This window comes from Diplodia corticola (assembly GCF_001883845.1).
Source record: "Diplodia corticola strain CBS 112549 chromosome Unknown scaffold56, whole genome shotgun sequence".
Taxonomy (NCBI): domain Eukaryota; kingdom Fungi; phylum Ascomycota; class Dothideomycetes; order Botryosphaeriales; family Botryosphaeriaceae; genus Diplodia; species Diplodia corticola.
In genome coordinates, this window is record NW_017971535.1 from 15,731 (window position 1) to 40,075 (window position 24,345).

The 24,345-nt window shown below is 58.7% G+C and overlaps 6 protein-coding genes across 6 annotated transcripts; 3 read left to right on the forward strand and 3 right to left on the reverse strand.

Annotated features, from left to right (window-relative positions):
* Positions 1–935: 935 nt before the first annotated feature.
* BKCO1_560006 (uncharacterized protein) lies at positions 936–2,275 on the forward strand (the record flags this gene model as incomplete). Its single annotated transcript, XM_020277422.1, has 2 exons — positions 936–1,736; positions 1,838–2,275. The coding sequence occupies 2 exons, from the start codon at positions 936–938 to the stop codon at positions 2,273–2,275; spliced, it is 1,239 nt and encodes a 412-aa protein (XP_020127004.1).
* A 5,570-nt stretch (positions 2,276–7,845) lies between these two features.
* BKCO1_560007 (37s ribosomal protein s9) lies at positions 7,846–9,164 on the reverse strand (the record flags this gene model as incomplete). Its single annotated transcript, XM_020277433.1, has 3 exons — positions 7,846–7,925; positions 7,983–8,252; positions 8,306–9,164. The coding sequence occupies 3 exons, from the start codon at positions 9,162–9,164 to the stop codon at positions 7,846–7,848; spliced, it is 1,209 nt and encodes a 402-aa protein (XP_020127043.1).
* Positions 9,165–12,698: 3,534 nt separating this feature from the next.
* On the reverse strand, positions 12,699–13,848 carry BKCO1_560008 (mitochondrial 37s ribosomal protein mrps9; the record flags this gene model as incomplete). Its single annotated transcript, XM_020277444.1, has 2 exons — positions 12,699–12,790; positions 12,972–13,848. 2 exons carry the CDS (start codon positions 13,846–13,848, stop codon positions 12,699–12,701), a joined length of 969 nt encoding a protein of 322 aa, XP_020127014.1.
* A 296-nt stretch (positions 13,849–14,144) lies between these two features.
* BKCO1_560009 (elongation factor 1-gamma) lies at positions 14,145–15,722 on the forward strand (the record flags this gene model as incomplete). The annotated part of the gene is made up of 4 exons (XM_020277445.1): positions 14,145–14,174; positions 14,252–14,441; positions 14,654–15,382; positions 15,436–15,722. 4 exons carry the CDS (start codon positions 14,145–14,147, stop codon positions 15,720–15,722), a joined length of 1,236 nt encoding a protein of 411 aa, XP_020127013.1.
* A 1,349-nt stretch (positions 15,723–17,071) lies between these two features.
* BKCO1_5600010 (camp phosphodiesterase class-ii) lies at positions 17,072–19,253 on the forward strand (the record flags this gene model as incomplete). Its single annotated transcript, XM_020277368.1, has 2 exons — positions 17,072–17,137; positions 17,328–19,253. 2 exons carry the CDS (start codon positions 17,072–17,074, stop codon positions 19,251–19,253), a joined length of 1,992 nt encoding a protein of 663 aa, XP_020127025.1.
* Positions 19,254–20,786: 1,533 nt separating this feature from the next.
* BKCO1_5600011 (atp-binding cassette transporter) lies at positions 20,787–22,402 on the reverse strand (the record flags this gene model as incomplete). Its single annotated transcript, XM_020277369.1, has 4 exons — positions 20,787–20,890; positions 21,289–21,505; positions 21,545–21,913; positions 22,106–22,402. The coding sequence occupies 4 exons, from the start codon at positions 22,400–22,402 to the stop codon at positions 20,787–20,789; spliced, it is 987 nt and encodes a 328-aa protein (XP_020127024.1).
* Positions 22,403–24,345: the final 1,943 nt, after the last annotated feature.

Sequence of the window (24,345 nt, forward strand, 5' to 3'; positions counted from 1 at the left end):
TGATTTCGGGGGAGGGGTATCTTGGGGCAGCTGGACCAAAATGAAAGCTTGAGCTTCATCGGCAGGTTCGTGGTTGAAGAAAGGAAGTTGATCTCTGCTGTTGTTCGTCTCGTAAGATACGAGAGCATTCTGGCAATGAAGTAACATCTTGACTGACCAGTCTAGACAGCGTCAAAGCTGCGTTGAGCGTAAAGGGAAGCATACCAGGAGACCTGAAACAGCTATTGCGACGTGTTGTGCTCTTCCCATTGCCGGTGTCTGAAGCGAACATTCGGACGTAGACTTCGACTTTGAAATCTACATGCTGAAATGACTATTGATGACGTGATACCTACTGCCAGGTGGTAAAACGTAGCCGCAGCACCTACACGAAGACAACGCCAATTGAAAAGCGCAGAGACGTGGCTTGCATCGCAGCAAGTCATAAAAGTCGCGAGGACCCCCACCGCTGGGGTTACGTTCTTCTTCTGCGGGTATTCGATCAGGCTAACATCCAGAGGTAGCTGTGAGGTTCAACGCCGTATAACAAACACGGTCAGAAAGAGGGATGTCACCGACCTACGTAATTGTGAGACAAAATCTCGGGAGGCCTCGTAACCCGCGCTGCTGTGGCGTTTTTTTGCGCGCGCGCGCGGAGTCGTTCCGTCGGCGGGGAATGATCGTCCCCGGGAACGCACTCCCATTCTTCCTTTGACTCCCTGCATGATGCGCTCAGCGATAGATACGCGAGGTGGCAACGTCGAAAAACATCTGCCTGGCCGCCTCTCTTCCGACAACGACAACAGCAAACAACAAACAACAACAACAGCAACGACTCCTCCGAAAAAAAAAAAACCTAAAACCTAGAAGCCCAAAAAGAAAAGAAAAACCTACAACAAGACACCCCTGCCCATCCCCCCAAATTCTTCCACCAAGAACCACAAAAAAAAAAGAAAATGCAACCACCACCACACATCCCAAAACAAACTCCCCAAATACACATCCCCCTCGAACTCCACATCCACATCCTCGCCTTCGTCCCCTCCGCGCCCGCCTGGCCGCTCCTCGCCTGGCTCTGGCGCGACTGCCGGCAGGCGTCCGCGCTCGTCCGCGCCGCCGCCGAGCGGGTGTGGGTGGATCGCCATTTACCAGTACTGCCATTGCAGCGGCGCGGGATGATGATGGGCGGTGCTGGTGTGAGGGTCGTGTTCCCGTTGGGGGTGATGGCGGCGGCGGGGGGGACGGTGTATGCGGTGGAGGTTGTGATGAGGTGTGTGGGGTTTGAAGGGGGGGAGGAAGAAGAGGATGGTGGGGAAGGGGGGAAGAGGAGAGCGGTGTTTAGAGACGTGCGGCCGGCGGAGTGTTTCGGGGCGGGGGTGCTGGAGGCGACGAGGGCGCGGTGGAGGGAGGCGGTGGAGAGCTGGAGGGGGGATGATGGTGATGATGGTGAGGGAAGCAGCAGTGCATTTCAAGAAGTAGAACATGCCGACGACGACGACGACGACGACGACGATGCCCCGACGACAGAGGGGAAGGAGAAGAAGGCGAGGGTGAAAAAGAAAAATAAGAGCAAGTACACCTCGCTGCGTCCGGAAGCGTGGCGGTACTGGGTCGAGATCCGCGGCCTGGCGCTGGACCCAGAGCTGCCAGACCTGCGCGTCGACTACGAGAAGATGGAAATCTCCTTCGACTGGCGGCGCATGCTGGACGAGTTCTTCGGCGAAGAGGCCTACGCCCGTCGTCGCCTTGCAGACATGGTGCGTCGTAATGCTTCCCCCTTGCTGCTTCACCCCATCTACATACTCAGGAGTCGAGGCATATGGTAACCAGGTCCAGCCATCAAAGCTGACGGAAGCAGGAGGCACTCGATAACACTCGGATCGAAAAGGAATTGGAGGGTGATGCAGGAGCAATGGCCTCCTCCTGTGATGGGACGCATGTTCCTGAGAAGCAAACGATACGTGACGGCGACGTAGATGGTGGCACACTGCTGGACAAGCGACGAGACGTGGTGGAGGAGCCTGAGACGGAGGCTTATCTCGCCGCCCGACGCCAGAGGATCAAGAAGTGGTACAGGAAACGGAATGGCCAACGGCGACTCGGGGACGGCGATTGGTCCATGTCAGAAGAAGCCGTCCCACCAAGTAGCGATGATTCCGCCGCTGAGCGCGAACGAGTCCTCGAGATGTTGAAGCTCCGCGAAGACCTCGCAAAGGACGTGTCGATATGCGACAACGCGGACGAGGTGCGGGCAGTCTACCGCTGGAACACGGAGCATGATGGCATTGATCTATGAGCACGCATCACCATCCGGCATTATTTCTGGACCGTCCTATAACCTGGGCTCGCACAGCGATCCCGATTAGGCACACGGTCTTCCAATTCCTTGATCAACGCCCCCTTCCCACTAGTCCAGGAGGCGTTGCGGATGCCAATAAGCTGATGTTTGAGAGAAGCCACATTTGGCGGCAACGACTAAACATACTGGTCCGTCCGGCAAGTGGTGCGGAAGTGCCTGATGGCAGACCGAGCAGTAGTAGAAAAAAGAGGCGTTCGCTCGCTGGCCGCGGCCCGCAGCGCAGCCTTCTAAGTCGCCTGTCGAGTTCATCTTTTCTGCAGGTCGTCATTTCCACCAGCGGCCGCACTGACCTGGTTGTGCCTGCACGTTCCGCGTCGGACGGTGCTGTCTACCTAGCCCAGGAAAACTAGTTCTCCACAGTCCGCCTCTTTGCTTCCGGCCGTTGTTCGACGTTGGGCCGCGCTTCGCGAAAGTCGCGACAGCCCTGCCCCGGGCGCCACAGCTTGAAACCGGAGCTCTCGGTGGGGTATGTGCAGGTATCCAAATCTCGAATGGCGGATTGTCAATCCAAGATGGACCACGGCGGCGGGTTTCTGGCTGGGGGGGATGAGCAGCGGCAGCCGGCGAAGGCTGACAACCGAGACATGCAGCCCTTCGACAGGGCCGAAGGAGTGGTGGTGTGTGTGGTGTTGGAACTAAAGGGCGTAAGAACATGACTACTTCCTCCCCTGGCGCGGCAGCGAAGGGAAATGCACATGTCCTGCTCGCGATTCGCCCGCCGTTCAATGACGTCCGGGCCCTTTTTGATTAATTCCGCGGAGGAGAGGACCCTTTTTGGAAGGCCACCTGGCAGGCTCATGGCTGGGGCAGGCAGCACTGCTTACCTTGTTGGTCAACCTCTCAGAAAGCAGGATCCGCCGTCTGCTCTCTGCGCACTAAGTCATTATCCCGGCCGCATCCTTCTGGCATCATCCTTGCGGACCGCCGTTGCTCCGAGCTCTCCCACGTCCCCTCAGGAGGGAGGTCCGGGCTTTGACGTCGTTGACAGCCTCATTCCGCCGGCGGTCGCGAGAGGGAAAATCCTCGGCTGCTCGCAATGTCCAGCGGGAGCCAGCACTGATGATGTGTTCCTGTGAAGAAGCGAGCGCCGGATCGGCGGTTGGTCCAGGCGGCCACGCATGTCGTCAACTCTAAAAAAAAACAAAATGCCGAACGACGCGGGGCTGGTGATCGGAAGTTAAATTCTTCACGACTCACGAAGAGCAGACTCTCAGGTCGCCTCTTTTTTCTTATTTTCGGCGCCTTGTCTATGCAGTGGAGCTGAGTCTCGGACCGCCCAGGAGGAGCCGGCAAGTGCCATGAATCTCGTCGCCCTCTTCCGGTTCCACGGAGCGCCGGCCAAAGTCGAGGGCGGAGGCTGCGTGATGCGAGGCCGCAGGGAGACGGACGTCTTGGTCGGAGCGGCGAGAAGCATCAACCAAAAACGGTCGTCCCACCGCCCGCTCGGAGCTCGGATCGGGATGCAGTCGAATGCACGAGCCGTGCGTTCGGAGCCGCTCGCCGTGCTCTGCCTCACGATGCTACGCAACGGCCAGCCAATTTTCAACATCCCTTCCTCTTCGGTCCATGCCCAGGATAACGCGCCTTGCTGTGATCCGATTGCCGAAGCAGAGCAGTGACGTGTCGAGCAGCTCGGAGCAATGCTTGACTCAGCATCCTGCCCCCCGCCATATCATGGTTTGTTTGTGGCTTGGTCGGCGTCGTTCCGGCGACAGATCTCTTGGTATCGCCCGCCAATCGTCGGTACGGACTCCGACAGATGCGAGTACGGAAGCACAGGGAGAATGGGAGAAAACGTCGCGGGCGCGCGTACTGGCTCGTTCCGGATTGGACGATCGGCGGTTCCTGCGTCTCTGCGTCTGGGGCGGATGGACAGGATGATCGACGAGCGCCTTTCCCAAGCAATGACCGAGCGCACAGGCTGTCTGTGGCTGCTGCTCGCTCCGCGCAAAGTGCGCTTATTCTCGCCTCTGCTGTGGGCTGTCAAGCACACCTGGACCCTTCTTTGACGCCAGCCTAGCCGCGGCCTGCTGACTGGTCTCGCGAAACGCTCCTCCTTGGCACATCGTCAGCAGATTCATGATCAGTCATTTTTCGTCGTTGGAGATGGAGAGGCATGGTCGAGAGCGGGGTAGATGGCAAGAAACAATGGTTCTGCCCAGGCGGCTGCCGCTGCCCCTCCCTCGCGTCCCATCCTCCGCCTTGACGCGAGCCGCGGCGGCAAGAATGGCATCCGCGCGCATGTGCACAAACGAACACGTACGTAGGGCCACGCCTGGGGCGCCTGGCTGCTTGCTGGATAAATGTCGTGCTGGGACCGAGTCAGTGGCTTGGAGGAGTAGTGACGGGCCCACATATGATTCGTCTTTGGCGAAGGACGGAGCACTTTATGCAAATCAGCGTGCATAGGTAGCGCGGCAGACGCTATGACTGCTTAATGCGCGTCTTCAGCCTGACTCAGCACCACGCCCGACCCGAACCTCGTCCTCCTCGCCCGTCTTGTGCTGTCCATCAGGCTTGCCGCCGAAAATTAACAGTAGTCCTCGCCCTGTGTGCGTGGCCGGAATGTGACGTGTGTGGGCCGCCCGACAGTCTTTTTTTCTCTCTCTCTCTCTCTCTTTTATTCTCTTCTCTGCGTGCACGCCCCGTCGAGGATGGAGAGGTAGGGGTCCGTTCCAGATCAAATGGCCCCGGAGCGCGTCTCCACCTGGCCCACGGCAAGCATGTTCGGGGAGCTGGCGCGAACACTACAGCGTACCTAGAGCTTTCCCGTACCGGTCGCATCGCACGACGCGCTGCGCATGGTACTTGAGCCCACAGCCGCTAATTGGTCGCTGTCAGAGGTTAATGTCGTAACCGCCTAGGTACACGCGCGGTGGGGGTGCGGCTTTCTGGGAGGAGCTAAAAAAGACGATGAACGGCATAGGAATGTTGCTACTAATGCCGCCACCGCTGCCGCTGCCGGCTCGCTTGAAAGGACCGCATCATCTGGCAGATGCCCCGTCACACTCCTCGCGTCCGGGAACGGCGTGACTCGAGGAGCTGAAGGTCAGAAGGATGCCACGGCTATCCCGCCCCGGTGCTGGCGTTGCGACTTGGTGTGCTGCCCTAGTAGTGGGCACTTGTCCGAGAGCTTCTCTTCCCTCCCCCAAGCCCGGAGTGGCTCGGACGGCCTTTTCGTCCCTGGCGTAGCAGGATCGTGATGGAAGAACAAGCAAGCAGTCGTCTGGTCGTGTGATTGAGCCCTGCTGCTTCTGAGCTCCCCCCTCCCCATGTCGGATGCTGCAAGGGCGCAGGAAGCAGGCTGGTACCTGACTCGGCCCCGGGAGCAGCAGGGCTTTCTGTTCATTTTTTTTCTTTTTAAATTTTTTTTTCTTGCAGGAGTCGCAGGACGTGCGATCAGAGGCAGTCGCGCTTAGGCCCGCGTTGCCGGAGACGAGGTTTAGGCGGCACTCGGGAACAGCGGAGTGGGGACTCTTTTTTGTGTGTGTCTGCCATGGCCGGACGTCGTCTCGCATCCGCTCGTCCCTCCTGGCTCTGACGCAGGCGGCATTGGGCGGCCGCTGCTGGCTGGCTGCTGCTTTTGTGGATCCGCGGACGAGGCGTTCGCAGTTGCGCAGGGCAGGGGGCGCGCGCAGCAGCAGCAGCAGCAGCAGCAGCAGCAGGAAGCAGCAACCAAGTCGCACAGCAATTGCTTTGTGGGCCCTGATGTTTCTAAACATACAAGGCCTGCAGATCTGGCTTTGCGGCGAACGATCAAAGAAAACCACCAAAAAAGTAAACAAGGAAAGAGGCGGAAAAGCAATTGCCGGGCGACCAAGAGCTTCATGTTGATCAAGGACTGCTAGAGTGTTGCATGTTTGCAGCTGTCGGGCCTCGCTGCTGCTCAGCCTGCGCCGCCCGCTCCCTCCCAAACCACGCCCTGCCCTGCTGCACTGTAGTGCCGCCGCTTGTCGGAGCAGCTGCCGCTTCGAGCTGCACCTTGTGTCCAGCCAGCAGTGCGATATGCCGCAAGGGGCGAGCATCCAGCGCCCTGGCCGTGGGAAGTTCGAGGCTTGCAGCGAGGGTCTCGCTACTAGCTAGATTGTTGTTATTATTTCTCTCCTCACAGGCAGCAACTGGGCGTGCGGGTGGGGGCAGGGCGCGGCGGCCAGGCCAGGGCCGGCCAGAGCAAGCAAGCAACCAAGCAAGCAACCAAGCAAGCAACCAAGCAAGCAACCAAGTGCACAGCACAAGCACATCAGCAGCCATCCGCTCTCCCGCCCTAGGTAGGTGCCAAAAGTGCCACCTGCGTGTAATCATGGCTACCGGCAGCAACAAGCTGCCCCGAGACACGTCATGGCTTCCGGCTTTTTCTGCTGTCATGTGCCGGACATTCTCGACAACTCGGAGCAGACAGCAAAATCCCGAGCCGAAAGAGAAGGAGGCCGCTGCTTTGTTACAGTCTCGACGATGCCCGGTCTCTAGGCTGACTTCGCAAGGCGCGCCTTGGCTCAGGATCGCCCCGACGTGCAGAGAAGGGTCTCCCTGTCGGGTGCCACGCCAGCGCATCACGCCCATGGGCGATGCACGTACAATCGAGGGTGGCGCAGAAGCGTCGTCTCGGGGAACGTTGTCTTGGGAAGAGGGCGGGTCCGCCTGCTTGGGTTGCTTTCACGGCCTTCTAGTTCTACAGGAGTTTTGCAAAGCGGGTTAGCTAAGGTACACGTCCAACAAAAAAAAATACCATGTCATGCGTAGCTCGTCTCGTCGCGTTCCCAGTCCGTCCAATCGCTTGCTGCCCAACCCAACCTCCGCCCTGGCCCAGCCCTGCCCTGCCTGCCTGCCACACCCTTCCCCCCTCCTTCCGCCGGCTCTAGGTATTTCAAGAAAATGAAATCGTCCCGTCGTGCAAGGCCCGGACTCCTCCCACCCCCACTGTTCCGCACTCCAGCAGCACCCAACGCCAGCAGCTGCAGCCCGTGCCAGCCCAGCCTCCTCCCAAGACGCCAGTCCCAGCTTTCCGTCATCACAAGCCCTTGTGTTCCCCCTCTCTTGTCCCATCCGTCGACGTCAGCAAGCCTGAAGCTTTGTGTCCGGAACCAGCCCCCATGCCAGCTCATTACTCGGAACTTCGTACATCAAACCTAGCGCCGCGCCTGGAACATGCTCGATGTTTGTACAGTGAGTGAGAAAGAAAAAGGAACGCCATGAACACCCGTAGCCCATGCGCGCCCCCCCGTCATCCCAAGTGCCGGAATGCATGAGCCAGTTCGACAAAGAAAAGGAAAAAGAAAAGAAAGAGAGCAAATACGACGGATAACGAAAAGAAAAAAAAAAGCCAGAGGCTGAGAGCTGAACGCAGCGCGGCCGGCTCCCCGAGTCGGAAATCCAGTGAAGCCCGGAGATGGAAGGAAAGAAAAGCAGCTGACGAGCGAGCACCTGGTACAGAATTTACAGAATAGATCAAGGAAATATTCGCGTTCTTCGTATCGGGACATTATCGAGTGAGTCGCGTGTCACGTCGTTCATCGCCTTCGCGCCGCGGCGGCTCCTTGGCCGCCTGTGCCCGTTTGCTCCTCCATCGTGTCCAGCGTCTTGGTGAGGACTGCGGAGTGTCAGTCACGTCTGAAGCGCGCTTGGTGCGGCGCCACTGCGAACTTACTTGCGACAATCTCTTCCTCCCACACTCCCATCTGGTAGTCAACCAGGCCGTGCTTCTCCATCGAGTCGCAAAGACCCACCAGCTCCTTGCCCATATTCTCCATGAAGTCGTATTCCATCAGGCTTTGCGGCGGACGTGGCGCCTGGCCGGCCTCGGCGATTTCGTGCACCATCTCCTTCTGTTTTTGCAGGATGCTGAGCCAGGCCGTGTTGAACTCCTCCCAGAGTTTCAGGCGCTCTCCGTGCATGGGCTCGTCGTCTCGAACTAGACCTATTGTCAATTCAGCCGCTCGTTCGTGCTTTGGGGCGTTGCGTGCAGCTTACCCAGCGCTTCCGCGTTCCCCAGCAACCATTTCGTGATGCGAAGCAGGCAGCCGCCACCTTCGCCCAGCCGGCCGTCGCGGATGCATTCGAAGGTCCTCTTGACCTGCGTCTGGTATTCGGCGTAGGTGTTGTCCCAATCCGACGCGCCCTGCGTCTGGGCGTAGTTCCCTTGGGCGTACGCCCCGTGTGAGCCGCTCTGGGTGGGGTCACTCATTCCAGCGGCGTATGCGGGAGCGAGAGGGTCCCGGGCGACGGGACTTTGAGTGGTATAAGAGAGGGATGGGTACTGTGCCGGCACGTTCTGCGCCGCCATTCCAGCCGCAGGGGCGCTAGTTGGTCCGCTTTCGCCAGGCACACCATAATACTGTTGTGGAACTCCAAATTGGGTTGACAACACCTCTATTGCTGCAGACTGCCGTGGCTGGTACTGTTGCACCGGGTCGTAAGGTGGCTGCGGAGCCGCCTGCTGTTGCGCCGGCACATTGTACATCATGTTGGACGCGTACTGCGAATATTGTTGTGGCGTTCGCTGTTGCGGCTGCTGTTGTTGCTGCTGTTGTTGTTGCTGTTGCTGCTCTTGCCCGTACTCGGGAGGGTACTGCAGCGCGCCGGCCGGCAACGACGATCCGACAAACTGTGCGCCTTCGCTGCCGTATCCGTAGCCGTACCCTTGCCCCGTCCCGGCTCTGCCCGTCGGGGGTGCAGCGCTGGGGGGTTGTGCGGTCAATGGTGTCTGTCGAAAGCGATCGGAGCCGCTGACGGCCGGGTACGGAGCGGGTGCTCCCTGGGAGATGAGTGCTGGTTGTCCGGTGTAGCCAGTGGGATTTGCCTGCCGCTGCCGCCGGTCATTATTGTCCATGCCAGCCGACCTGGCCTTCTGAGGTGGATACAAGGGCGGATCACGCGCACCCCGTTGCCCCAGCGGCGATAGAGGAGGAGTCGCGTAGAGTGCCAGCTTTTCGGATTCTGCTGATCCTGTTACAGGCGATCGAGACACGACGGGGCGTGGGCCGGCGAGGAAGCGAGCGGTGGTGGGCGGCGGAGTGGCGAGGAGTGGCGGCCTTGGGAGCGCGGGTCTTGGGAGTCAGAGCTGGTGAATTGAACGAGAGGAGTCTGGCACTCACGATGGACTGAGGTCAGCGACGTGTGGGATATTAAACCGACGCGACTCAGGCCCGTCGCAGCAAAGCAATCGACCAATGGCACGCGCAGGCCACGCCGTTGGAAGAATGGCGTAGCAGCCTCACGGTAGTCTATGATTGGCGCAAGGATACCCTCGAGCAGCTGTGACGGGCAGCACGACCGGCCTCTGGTACCTCGATCGAGAGGGAACCCGGATTGCCCCCCCAAAAGGCGGAGACTGGCGGGTCGCGTCAGCGAGGGTGGGCCGGCCAGACACGTACTTGGCCGTGTCAAAAACAAAGCTTGTGAAAGAGCGGGGAGAATCCTTGAACGGAGTGGACGGTAGTGTTCGGCAGGGCCACGAAACGGAACGAGGAAGGGCAACCTTGCAAGAATCGGCTGCAAGAGAGGAGACCCAAAGTCGGCGCGATTGACGCTTCGGCCTGAAGGACAGTGCAAAGAGACGGGAACCTTGTCGCGCCCGCCCACGTTGGGTCGTCCCGCAGCAGCGCGAGTGATGCGGCGGGGCAGCTGGGCAGGATCGGGTAGCGGGTAGCGGGTATCAAAAGAGAGGGGAGAAGCGTCTTGATGGTGCCCTAGGAGGCGCGCCAACGTGCTATTTGTGCGCCGCCGCGGTCACTGCTGAAATTCGAGGAGGATAGTTGAGGTGACTGGCGCAGAGCGGGCGCTGCGGGCGCCTCATTGGCCGGCACGCGCGCGCTGGCCTGGTGATGGAGCCTGTCAGTAGCTGCCGGGTAGTTCGAGCTGATCGGCCTCGGGATCGCTCCTAGGGCTGGCCTGGAGCTGACGGAGCTGCTGCCCGCCAGCCAGGGCTCGTCCGCGCCGCAGACACGCCACGCCGCGCCGGCCTGCTTCGCTGATGACGATGGCAGCGTGGCAGGTGGGGGCTCGTGCTGGCAGCAGGGCAGCCGCGCCAAGGGAAGCATGCCGTCCGTGGGAGGGTGGATGGGTCAGGGTGCGGTTAGCAGAGAGTAGTGAGCCATGGATGCGCCAGATGCTGATGAAAGCAGAACACTAGCTGTTCCGGGCCCTTGGGAGAGAGAAAAAGCCCGAAATGGCGGGGGTGATGGCCGGCGGGCGATCCCAGGGTCGTCTCCCGTCGACATCAGCATGCAGCGCGGCCACACCACGCCCGCTGGCAGGCCGGCGCCTGCCCGACCACGAGACCTGAGGCCCAGCCTCGCAAAAGCATGACCGCTTCCCGGCGACTGCTGAGCCCGCCGGCGCTGGGCTGACGCCTGAAGCGCCCCTGAGATTAGCGGGCCGCCGTGAGGCAAGCCACCGCGTCTGTCGTCCTTCCGCCATGGCCCTCGTGCCCGTCCGTGCCTCGCAGGGCCGCGGCAGTGCTGCTCCGCTGCTGCCAGCAGAAGAAGAAACGGACGGCGCAGGCGCACGCTGCCGGAGCACTGGGCGCCGGCGGCTCTGCGCGGCCAGGACGCGTTTCAGCGGCCGCAGCGCTGCGGCATTGCGCCAAGGCAGGTCGAGCGCGAGTTCCGAGGCTGCCGCGGCGCGTCTCCAGACGTGTGAGGTGCTGGGTGCGGGCGGGCGTGGTGAGCGCACAGGGCGCGTCTATTCATCTCCTTTATGCGAGTGACCGGGGTATAAGGAGGGGAGCTTAGCCGCATCTTGCCGTCGTCGATCCAGCGTCCGGATCATCCTCTTAAGCCTCGCCAGGGCGTCGCCCTGTGCCCTACACGCAGATCACTAGCGCCCACGGACGCTGGCGACGTTGGGCGTCGATTCATGCGCCTCGGCGCCAGAGCGATGAGGAGATTGCTTCTGCCCATTTTCCATTTTTCCCAAGCCCGTGCTCTGCTTGCGTGCGCTCATCAAGATGACAGCCGCAGCGGCGGCGTCGTTTCGCGTCCGCCCGCCGTCATCTCGGACGCGCCCGGCGGAGTGCTGTGCACCGAGTCCGAGCTGGAGATAATTTTAGCGCCGTCGACACCACAACTCATCCGCAGCTGAGCGGACGCTGTGACGCAAGGATTTTGGCGAAATTGCATCAAGACACGATCCGCCTTCGAGAACCGCCTTCGAAGTGTTTCACCTTCTTCGAGAAGCAACTAGCGTTTCCAAACAGATCACCGCCGCGGATGTGCGCGCGCGCTGGGGGATTCTCGCGCACCGTTGACCGCTTGACTCGCTGAGCCGTCGTGCGTCGACGTGCGTCTGGATATTGCCTGGTCCCGCGCACCCTGCTGCGCTGCCTTGGCGGCCGCCTCTGTCCGCGCCGCTCCCTGGACTGTGAGCTGCTGGAGGGCTGCTTTAGACTCCAGCCGTTGGAACCAGCCTGCTCTCGGGCGAGCCTCTGCAAACCTTATCTGCCCGCGAGCGGCACGCCTGTCTTGCCAGCGTGCAACGCTGCCGCCATCGCAAGGCCCGCTGTAGCGCCATCTCTTCGACCCTCCCAACCACTCATACAGCGTGGCTTGCACGCTGCAGTAGGCCAAACGGTCCCGCTGCCCTTCGTATGGACGAGCCACGCACCTGCAAGGTACCGCTGCACGTCCCGCGCACATTTGGACGCAGCACCGCACCAGCCACGCGTGTGCGCTTCAGCGCTTCAGCGTCTGGCATCCCATCCCCTCACCCCAAATCGCAATCGGACGGACCGAGCCCCCCTTATCCGCACAGCCGCTGCGCATCTTGCCCTTTTCGATAGGGCGAGTTTCACCCGGAGGATCCTACCCTACACCATCAGTCCTTTTTCTTGTGCGCTGTCCATACCTGGGCTGAGCGTACGTCATGTCTGGTCACTTTGCTACACACAGATCAACCGCTACCTACCTGCCTCCTCTAGCCTGCGCTAGACAGTGAGGCGCGGCGACAAGAGTTTCACCTAGAGGTCGACGCTTCTGCCGGCCACTGCCGATTGAACCCGGATTGCTCACTCGTCACCCTGTTTCGGAAATGCTAAGCGATCTAGAAACAGTTTGGTAGCCTTGTAGGTTGTTGCAAATAAACTTCCGTCTCTACGAGCTACTCTCTCCAGCGCAACCGTGGGCGGCCAATGAAGAGAGACTCGTTCCGGTAGCCTGCTCTTCGAAGCGGAGCCAGCTGCGAAGCGCCGACCTTGAGGTTAGACGACGTCGGGCCGCTCTAGCTGCTGCTGCTGCTGCAACAGACGCTCACTGAAGGATGCGAAAACGCAAGGGTATTGTCTGAGACTGTTGATTTTTTTGAGTTTCCATAGACCACCCGCTCAAACCAGACAATGTACAGGTAGTATACAGCACAGCCAGCCGCCCTAACGTTTGACCCAGGTGGGCATCTTGCGAGCTTTGATGTGGCCCGGCTTCTTCCTTTCGACCTTACGAGGATCACGAGTGACGCAGCCAGCTGGTGGAGTCGATAACGTTAGCGTTCCGCACCAAAAGCAAAGTAAAACAGGTAGTGGGAATCAACGCGCAGGCGGTTTGTGAGGCGAACGCAGACGTTCGCCTTGGATGGAGCCATGTCCCACGACAAGCCTGGTGGAACGCAATGAACAAACTTGGGGGCTGTAAGTTTTTGTGCCTACCTCTTCGAAGTGCAGGCTTCAGGCCTGGCTCGTGCACCATCAATGCATTTGCAATCGCTAAGGTCAATGCCTCAGCACGCCCTGTGGTTCCGCCTCCTCTTATGAGCGCCCAAACGTTGTATTTATCAACGCGGTTCGTAGCCTTCAACGCCCAAATGGCGCTCTCGCGGTCGTGTACCCGGTTAAAAGCCTCGGTTAAGCTCTTTCCGTTGATCATAACCTCGCCCTCGCCCTCCACTAGCCATGCAACCGCCGATGTAGTCTTTCTCCTTCCCACGCCCATTCCCCTTCCCATCTCGTCCAATGACCTCAGCTTCGGTTTTCGATCATACGGGTTGATCGCCCTCTTGTATCTGTTCATTATCTGGGTGACCTCGTCCGGGATGATCGTAGGATGGATGTAGTTGAGCCTCTGCAGAATTTTTTGCAGCTTGCGCCATTTCGCGATTCGAATGGGTTCATTGGTCTCCACCTTGTACTCTGATAGACTTTTCCAGGCCACCCTTGGCGCATAGACTGGCTCTATCATCGGCAGTGTCTGATACTTGCGCAGGATGGCCTGGAGCTCGAGAAAGTCGTCCACGAAATTGGGCTTGGCGGTAAAGTAAGAGGGCGATGCTGGCACTACCCGAACGCGGCTCAGGAGAGGAGGGGTCCCGGGCCTGTCACCGAAATCGATCGGGGGAGCCGCTTGGAAGCTCTGCAGGTCGCTGTCGTGGCTCTCGAAGGCGCGGCAGGAAGCGGAGGTTGAGAAGGAAGTCGCATCTGGGCGGTAGGCTCGCAGCGAAGCGACATCTTGCCGGATGCGGGGCCGGAGGGGCAGGGTGACCGAGCGCGCAGCCTTCGGAAGGCTCGTCGCGAGCCGCGTGCTCGCCATTGTCTGCGTGTCTGGGGCGATGAGCTGCTGGAGGTACTCGCTGAGCCGGCTGTCGTGCGGGCGTTGTCAATCATCAACATTTCCCTTCGCGAGACATGCCAAGGCGGGGAAACCGCGGCAGCATGGGCGGTCGGCGCGAGAGGCACCGAGTGTCTGAGTCGAAATCGCAAATTTGACGCGACCGCAGCCCAACACCTCTACTTCCCACCACCACATCGCTCGACACTGAGAATCACTGGTTCTCTTTGCTTTCTTATACCCCTTCCAGCTTCCAGTGTCAAAGTCAATCAACAACCATGTCTTTCGGCAAGGTCTACGGCTTCGAGGTGCGTGCAAGCGCTGCGGCGATGCTTTACCCCGCCGTGACTCTTAGATCGCTCACTGACGACGCAATTCTCTACAGGGCCACCCTCGCACCCAGCCCATCCTGGCTGTTGCTAAGGAGAACGGTCTCGATATCGAGGTCGTTACTGCTCAGCCCCCGGAGAGCATCCCCGAGGGTCTGCTCAAGGCCAACAAGCTGGGCAAGATCCCCACCTTCGAGGGCGCTGATGGCTACACCCTCCACGAGTGCATTGCTATTGCTGTGTACGGTATGTCAAGCCACTCTCTTCGCCTTACACGCATCAAGTCCCCGTTTCCAAGGATGAGATATTTTTATCATTCAGTTATCCCTGTCTGAAGACTACTGTTGAGAACATTCACACTCTGAGAAAAAAATGTTTGCTTTGCACATCATTTCCACAACTCCAACCCTTTGCACACGAGCAGCGGTTTCCAAGGCAGTCACTGACTTGAGCTGTAGTCACCTCCCAGAACGAGAAGACCACCCTTCTCGGCAAGACCAAGCAGGACTACGCCTCCATCCTGAAGTGGATGTCCTTCGCCAACGCCGAGATCCTTCCCCAGCTTGCTGGTGCTTTCCGCCCCATCCTGGGCAAGGCTCCCTACAACAAGAAGGCTGTTGAGGAGTCCCTCAAGCTCGCCGAGAGGAACGTCTCTGTCGTTGAGGAGCACCTTACCCACAACACCTACCTCGTTGGCGAGAGGCTTTCTCTTGCCGACATCTTCGCCGCCAGCCTGCTCTCCCGCGGCTTCCAGTACTTCTACGGCAAGCAGTGGAGGTCTGAGAACCCCGCCACCACCCGCTGGTTCCAGACGGTCTGGAACCAGCCTCTCTGGCAGGCTGTCTCCAAGCCTTTCGAGTTCATTGATGAGCCCGTCAAGAACCAGGCTCCCAAGGTTGACAAGCCCAAGGCTGAGAAGCCCAAGGCCGAGAAGCCCAAGGCCGCTCCGGCTGCCGAGGAGGATGAGCCGGCTCCTGCCCCCAAGCCCAAGCACCCTCTCGAGGCGCTTGGCCGCCCTACGTTCGCCATCGACGACTGGAAGCGCAAGTACTCCAACGAGGAGACTCGCGAAGTCGCCCTTCCCTGGTTCTGGGAGAACGTCAACTTCGAGGAGTACTCGCTGTGGCAGGTCGACTACAAGTACAACGACGAGCTCACCATGACCTTCATGACCTCCAACCTGATTGGTACGTATTGACTGATGCTGCACGGTTATTGCGAGTTCTGACAGTGTAAACAGGCGGTTTCTTCGCTCGTCTTGAGGCCAGCCGCAAGTACATCTTTGGCTGCGCTTCGGTCTACGGTGTCACCAACGACTCCATCATCAAGGGTGCCTTCCTGGTCCGTGGCCAGGAGGCCCTCCCTGCTTTCGATGTCGCTCCTGACCACGAGAGCTACGAGTTCACCAAGCTCGACCCCACCAAGGCCGAGGACAAGACGTTCGTCGAGGACCAGTGGTCGTGGGACAAGCCCATCGAGGTCAACGGCAAGAGCTACGAGTGGGCTGACGGCAAGGTCTTCAAATAGATGGTTTGAAGCTTGCCTGTTGATACGACGGAAAAAAGACGCTGCATTGCTTAGATAGAGACAGTGCGGGGCAATTGTGCTCTGATTGATGGCTGGATGGGATATGAGCGGTTATTCCAGCGAAAACTTTACGACCTGACGTCTGTAGCTCTTTGCGAAACAAAAGAGATTGATTCCCCCGTTCCCCGCAACATCCGTGCGCGCCGTGCCGAATTGTCATGCCACGTTGGAGGTGATGCTACCGTTGCTGATCACGAAAGCGGTGGCGAGACGCGAGCGGGCAAGGCGATTGGAGGAGTCGCCAGGGTCGAAGGCGGACACGACGTGCATGATGCAAGGCTGATCGCAAGTGCGGGGACGACGGGGATCATGTGAAAATCGTCGTCATATCAGCCAGAGGCCGTTGGGCATCGAAGGCGCACGTCATGCTGGCGGCGACGGCGAATGAGGGCAGCAGCAATTGGGCGTAGGGCTGGCCATTCACATGACGGTCGCTGCTATCGATACCGGCGGCGCACATCTAGATGGAGGACGCGCGAGTCACGGCGGGAGCACGGTCGCGAACGGTAGATGACAGCTGTAGAGGCTCTGGCAGAGGCTGCGCTACCTGCTCTCCGTCAGAGTCAGAGCCAGGCGCCCGCTGGGTGCGACCAGCGGCGTCCTAGAGCCCCCGGCACAACCCGCTTGGCTTCCTCGCGCGCGCGCCTGCGTCCAACCGCTGCCAACACCACCGCGCTCACAGCAACCTCCCTTCGAGCACGCCCCCGAACGCTCGCACCTCTCCGATCGCCCCGTGTCCCACCCAGCACGAGCAATGGTCCCCGCGCCTTGACTGCAGAGCCTGGCACACTGGCGCTGTCCCGCACAACCCACTCCCGCTCCCGCCTGCGCGTTCCGCTGTCGCACATTCCGCAGCTCAGAGCCACCCGGCACAACACCAGCTTCTGCCCAGGCCACCTGCCGCCCCTCTTCGCACCCGGGCCCCTCTTTCACCACCGACGACGCGGGCAGCCGCGTCCGGCGACACGCCACCAATCCTGTGGCCGCTTGCGCTCTCCGCCAACAAAGAAGTCTGCGCCCTTTCCGCTCGCCGATCCTGTGCCCTCGAGTCCCATGCCGCCAGGGCCTGTTTTACACCTTTCTCACAACGCCGTCATCTTCTGAGCCCACCAGTGCGTCGCGGCATCCGGCGCCACATCTTAGCAGGACGGACATATCGAGATCGGAGGCGGCCCTCGCGACACTGGACTCGGCTACAGGGTACCTGCTGCAACTGTGGACATCCGAGACACACCCAACACTGCCGAGGACACGCTCCTGTCATCACCCGCCCGGCGGAAGCCGGCCCTATGAAGAAAGACGATGGATTTGCGGACCAGCCCCCCAAAGACGCAGCTATCCAGGTGATATGTCTGGTAAGTGCTTGGTCTGAAGTGTGAGATTGCGCCACGGTCGTCGAGTTTCGCCTTCGTTTGCTCTTGGGCCAGATCTTCGGACAGCACTGCCGCCACACTTCGTGGCTTTGCAGCGAGGGTGCGGAACCATGCATGATCAAGTCTTGCGGTCGCGACTGCACTGAGCCCAGCTGCTGATCTGTGGATGTAGGGAGCCGGTGGCGGTCCAAACGAAGATAGCGTCACCGGCCTACTCGTGCGCGCCACGGCATCGAAATGGTCGAGGAACTCTATTCTGGCCATCGACGCGGGGACGCATCTGGCATCCATCACAAGAATCCTGGAGCAACATTTCCCCTCGGTCGTGCAGAACACCCCGACGTCTTCACGCGTGCGCTTTGAGGACAACGAGACTTCCCCCAGTCCGACCAATACCTCATCACAACAAGAAAGCTCGGACGCAGGGTCCGAGATCTCTTGGCGATCGGCTTCGCCTCAGCCGACAATAACGACGCTAAGCTCGGGAGCCTTTGCTGGCCTGCCATTTCCGCACGCTTCAGCACGCGCAAACGCCGTGCATGTAGTCCGCGAACACGTCGCAACCTACCTCATCACACATCCGCATCTCGACCACCTCTCTGGATTTGTCATTAACACTGCCGCCTTTCATAATACGTCCAAGCCGAAGCGTCTAGCTGCTCTGCCGTTTACTGTCAACTCTATCAAAACCCACATCTTCAATGACGTCATATGGCCCAACCTCACCGACGAAGACGGAGGGGTAGGATTTGTTACTTTCCAACGATTAGCTGAAGGTGGCCATCATGCTCTTGGAGATGGTCCTGGAAGGGGATACATCGAAGTTTGTGATGGATTGGGTGTGAAAGGGTTCAAGGTCAGCCATGGGAATTGCATGAAGGGACCCGGACACATCCACAGAGGCAGCAGCGTTCAGATCTCGGAGATTGGCCCTAATGGTTTACCGCTTCCACCGCATGGACCTGGTGTGGCAGATGGAAGATCCCTCTCGGTGTCGCAACCTTCGGCACCCGGAACGCCCATGTTTACCGGCGCATCTGGTACATCGGTGCCGCCACTGGATATGGGCATGCAGCAATGCGTCGTTGACAGTTCAGCCTATTTCATTCGCACTGAGCTGGGTACTCATTATTCGTCATCCTCACGCCCACCCCCGGCCCGGGAAATCCTTATTTTCGGCGATGTCGAGCCTGATATGCTTTCGCTCTCGCCTCGCACCGCTCACGTTTGGGCCGAAGCAGCACCAAAGATCGCTAACGGAACCTTGAAGGCAGTCTTCATTGAGTGCAGTTATGCCGATACTCAAGGAGATGCTGTATTGTTCGGACACCTCGCGCCGCGCCATTTGATAAAAGAGCTGGAAACCCTCGCAGATATGGTGAGAGATGCGAAGAACAAGCTTGAGATCGAGCGGGAAGAACATCGAAAGGGCCGAAAGAGGAAACGGACAAGCACCAGCAGTACCAATGGTTTCCTTTCCGGCACCGACGATGACTATTACATTCGCCGACGTAGCCGGTCACGACAACATTCCCGCACATCCGCCGTCGCAGCAACATCCGCTCCTACCTCGGCAGCCACTTCAATCAATGAATACGCACCTGGATCCAGTTCACGCACCAATTCCATTGCTCTCCTATCTCCTGGCGAGAGGATAATGCGCGACTACATGGACACGCCCACGCCCTCGGGCAGTCCAACGCCCACGCCAGGCCCAGAAACACCCGTCGCCAACGGCGCTTCGCACGCAATGCAGCAGCAGCAAACCCTCCTCCAGCAGCAGGCTCCCCCGTCGCTCTCGGTCACTTCTTATGCCGCCGCACCCGCAGTTCTCGACCCCCAAGCCGCGGATGGGGAACAACAACAGCAACAACAACAGCAGCTTCAACAAGCCCAACGCCAACAAAGGGAACACGCGCCGCTGAAGGGCCTCCAGGTGGTCGTCATTCACGTCAAAGATACGCTCATGGACGGTCCGCCGGTGGGTGACAGGATCTTGGTCGAGCTCGAAAACCACGAGCGAAATCTCGCGGATGCCGGGAAGCCCCTGGGCTGCGAGTTTGTCATCAGTCATCATGGCGGAAGCTACTGGTTCTAGAAAAGAAAAGAATAGGGTTTTCACTGGAAGAAGTAATGGGATTGAGCTTTTGAAGGATTGATTGGATCTTTTGGGAAATGGTGTTCCGGAAAACGCGAAGATCACTCATGGAGATGGATGGGTGCAGCGGGAGACGGGCAATGCTCTATTACCCGGAGACGTCTTTTTTTGTTTTCTTGGATGTGATTTGTGATGTTATGGTTTGATGAGCAGCATGAAACGGTTGGTAAGCGGGGGCAAATTTATAGGTATTGGCCGGTTCAGCTTTTTTCGGGATTACTTTTGCTTCCTTTTTTCTTTGGTGTCCTCTGCTGTCCCAGCTTTCCCGATAACAACATTTTAGTCGGCCGGTACTTGGACGTTTGTTCAATGTACCCTACCTTTCACATTATCTGGCAACGAGATCTATTCTGTGTATCGGTAGTAGATGGAGGGAAGAGAGCGAGAATCAAGCGGCCCCGTCGTTGCTTTGTCGCGGAATCCCAAACACGCAGTTTCCAGTTCTATCGATTCCCTCGCCCTTTGCTTCGTGCTTGAAATTCAAGGAAACTCATGTTTCTTTCTGCCTTCCAACTTCTTTTTCTTTTTCTTTTTCACAAGACATCCCCTTATGAGTATGTTGGCCTTAGCATCCGTTTTTTTTTTCTCTGTGTGCCGTTCAATATAGACTGCTAAATCCCCAGTTCGCCCGCACTGCTTTGATGATATCACTATCATTGCGGAAACGGCACCCTCAGCCTGGCTCATCACACACCGCAGGCGTTTACTATGTAATACAAGAGACGGAGAATATCGCAATAAAGCCTTTCATCCCCAATGCCCGCTTCCGTCCAGCGACATGCTTGAACTCGTAAAAAAGCTCCGGTTGCGGAATCAGTGTCCCTTTGTCACCTGCACTTGGGGCAATACATCATTGTCCCTATTACGACTGCCCCCTCTTCCTCCCGAGGTTTCCGGAAGTTCGAAATGTCTCCGATATGCAACAAAACGGGTGGATCCGTACTGTCTCCTTCAAGGTGCAGCTTGACCGGTCAATGCAAGCATGACCGGCTGCTGCGATATCGTATCTCGTTAACGCACCGGTCAAGGACACCGTATGTTGCAAAAAATCCATTGGACATGTGTGTGTTTTTGCTGGGCTGACCGGTCAAGCCTCCAACGCAGTCGCCACTTTCCCACCTCCTTTTTTTTTTCCCCTTCTCTTCGGTGGTGCTTACCTTGCATGCGGCGTCGTTACACAGCAGGGAAAATACGATCGGACAATCTCTCCCACCCGCGCCCCCTCCCTCCCCGGCAGTATGTACGTTGACCGTTTCACTTGATCCACCATATAAGCGCGTTGGGGAAACTTCGATCAGTCCCCATGGACTTCCCGCACAATCCCTACGGTCTAAGAGGTTGAAGATTCCACAGCGGGTGGATCCTCTCTCTGCGTCCGGCCACTCGGCGACCTAACAGACCAGCTGGTTCCGAACCATGGAGGGTACTCCTTGTCCCTCGGAGCGGGTCACCCAAGATGGGCCACTCATGCGATCACCGGGTGGATCCTCCCAATTCGCCGGGGGCGGGGGGGAGGTTCAGCTCGTAGGCCGGGTTCCTAATCCTTTGGAAATGGGAGCTTCCAGTTGGCCTGTCCCCTGCGATTGGTTAAGCCGGACAAAGACTTTATCTCCGGCTTGTAGGCGAAGGGGACTCATGCTTGCTGTCGAACGGGTCCTTCCAGCTGACTGCTGCGAAGGACACGGCTTCTTGGGCCTCACGACTCGCGGGGTCCCCGTTTTTTTGTTGGTGGTGTTCGGGAATCTCGGCGAGGTGAATATGATGCTCAAGGCTTTTTTTTTTCGAGGGGAAAAACCAGAGCGAGCGGTGCCATAGTGGGTGCAGAAAGGGCTTAGCCTACGGCCATATTTTGTGGAGGTGGTGGAGCAGATATCCGGATGTGGATGTAAGTGTACACATGCATCCAGATATAGCATTCTAGTCCCCTCACGTCGTCCCCGCCGGGGGTTGATCACGCTCGTTTCCACATGCGCACACACGACAGGCCTCTCATGCAGCTCTGTTGCGACGATGCCAGTGATCCAGTACGTTAGCGGAGAGACGCTGTATACGAAGGACCAGAAGCCGGACAGGGCGGCGGCAGGGGGCTGCATGGCGCCGTTGAAGGCGAACGTCATGGAGAAGAGCAGCGTCACCACGGCAGCCGTGGTTTCGGTGTTGTACGCGGCGGCGATCGACGATGGAGCAGATGACTGCATCAGTCAGTATTGCTAGAAAGCGCGGTATGTGACGTGGTACAACTGCGAGGCAGAAGGCATGGAGAACTCGTCCGTCCCACCGATCTCGTGCAGGCATCTCCATAAACCGTCTTCTCTCGGGCTACAGCACCTCGGACGGAGCCAAATGAACTGATATCCCTCGAGGACGGGATAGCTGGGAACGAAATCCGAGAAAGTGAAGTCCCGACCGCGGTATTCGCTGGCGATGAGGATCTCAAAAGAGTAGTAAACCGGGTCGGTCCACCAGATGCAGCAAAACCAGTCAACCATGCAGCTTTCAGTTTCTGGAAAAGTGAACCCGGTGCAGATAATGATTGCCAATACCAGAACACCGGCGAGAGCCATAGCTTGCCACAACATTTTGGTGAGGGCGGTCATGATCTAAACACTGCGCTCATGACGAGCATAGACATGAAGCTGATGAAAAAGTAAATGAAGAACTGGGAGGGCTCGCGCCAAAAGTTGCACACAAAGTAGTAGATTATGTTGAAGATGGTTGCCATAGCGAACTTGACATGAACATGGTCAACTACACTGGCTACTGCTCCCGTAAAGGGGTGGTAGAATGTATACGAAGCGTGCTTCTCGACTTTGGACGTTGACCATACTCTTCCCTATGCTGATCCATTTCCACGTGAATGGCCTGGAATGTATCGAAGCTGGGCCAATATGCTTGGAACTCGGGGCTGCCATCTGGAGCGTCTGCCCAACAGGGTCGAGGTACTCGTTGAGACGGAAAGGTGCCATGAGAATGGACCCGACTTTTTTCTGCAGGTTCAGAGCAGAACCAGAGCCAGAGCCATTGAGGTTGTGGAAGAGATGACCTGCTTTGCTCACCTTGATATATTCGTCATCCATGTTCAGGTTCATCATCGGAAGTGAGGGCACAGTAAGCAAGCAAATACGGATGACTGTGCAAGACTGAGTCAGGGCACATAGGCCACAGACGAGTGGTGCAGATTACACGCTCCGGCGGAGGTGGAGGGACCGCTTGAGGATGGGCATGGTTGGAAGGGTTGTTAAGCATGTTGACTTTGCGGAGTGGAGGGATCGTCACCCTCGCTGACAATCAACCCGCTCGGACCTTCGGCTTGGCTTTCGGCCGGGCGGGGGCGGTCCTGGTGTTGAGGACGGGTCGAGGGGCGGGAGGTCGGAGGCTGCATGAGGGTTGATCGGGGAGTGGTTGGGCGGGATGAGCAGAAGGGCTCGGCGCACCGGTCTTCGGCTGGACAGGGCCAAAGCGGAGAGGCGCGACGGTCGGGCTGGGGGTGGAGAGGAGAGCGGCACAGCGGCACAGCGGAAGCCATGACGCACTTGGCCTGTGCGACGCTACCTTGGCTTCCATCCCGTCCGGTCTCCACAGCCGGTGGCCGCTTCTCACAGAGGAAGAGGGCAATACCGCGACTGCCCGCTACGCGTCCGCTGCTGATGCCTGAGGATTCTGTCGACCGAGCGAGCATTCTCGGGTTCCGCGATACTTTGCTGGCCTTGCTGACCGAGCTGCTGCCTGAGCGCCGAGTCCGCCGAGTCCACGGAGCCCACGCTTGCCAAGCTTGACCGTCATCGTGTCAGATTTGCCTTTTTGGGACCAGATGCGCGGTGACAGAGCACCCGGCTTCGGCGTACAAGATGAAGGGGCATCTCACCTCACCGGGCTGGGTCGTTCAACAGCGTCGTTCGCAGGCATTGGTTGTTCACCACTACCTTCCTGTTTTCCACATCATCACGGCATCTTTCCTTCTGGGCCACAGCACGTCAGATTGGGAAATAAACCAACTTACAGAACTCCCTTCTATGTGAGCAGTTTCAGGCAGATATGCCTACATAAACGATAACAATAAAGGAGCAAGTCGCAGAATCGGTGTTGTTGTTGTAGTTGTTGTTCTTGAAACGGGAAGAAACGGAACTGCATGCGCATACACCCCAGAGCTTAAGAGAACGTCACCTCTGATATTACAAGGAAGGATAGGCCAAGAGTCGGATTTAACAGGTTTTCTTGACGACTCAATCAACTTCAATCACGAGCGCTGTTTCGGAGGGACGAGTATCCACCAACGTTCGTCAGCATTGCCGCACCGCCAGGCTCATGGCCAAACACAGATCACCTACTGCATACCTCGTCCAAAGGTGCATGTGTGGCCGGACGTCTGGCACCCATCGACTAGGCCCAAAGCCGCAACCCGAACCCTCGCAGCTTCGCCGTACGTCGGCACAGAAACCCCCGCATCCGCATCCGCCCTCCACCACTCTAACTCCGCACCGCCTTCACACACCAACCTCGACCGCCGCCGCAGCGGCTCCGCGCGCTCGGGGCAAAAGGAGGAAGGAGGGTATCGCTGTTGCACTCTGCAGCGATGCCAATCTCCGCAGCGCGCGACCCATGAGGCAGGCGTGAAAAGGGCGAGACGCGCGTTCCGCCGCGCACACTACTTCCCACCCAAACAAAAAACAGGGCAGGGTGGAAGAAACCGCGCCGCCCGCCGCTCGGGCGTGCAGCCTTATTCCCGCCCGCGCCAGCGCCCGCGCCCGCACGTCCGCACGCCCGGCCCCCTCCCCCCCCCCCCCCGGTGAAGATGCTGCTCTGCCCTGTGACGGACGGACGGGCGGGCCCACCATTCATCATCATCATCACGGATCGCCGCCAGCTCCAGCTCCGCCAGATTGGACGTTGGGCGGGTGGGCGGCTGCCGCCGGCCATCATATGACTCGACTGGTACATAGGTAGTATCCTTATTAATCTGGTCTGCGGATGATCATCCCTTCGCCTTTTTTGCGCGCCCCGCGCGCAGCATTTCCCCCTTCACCTGTTTCCC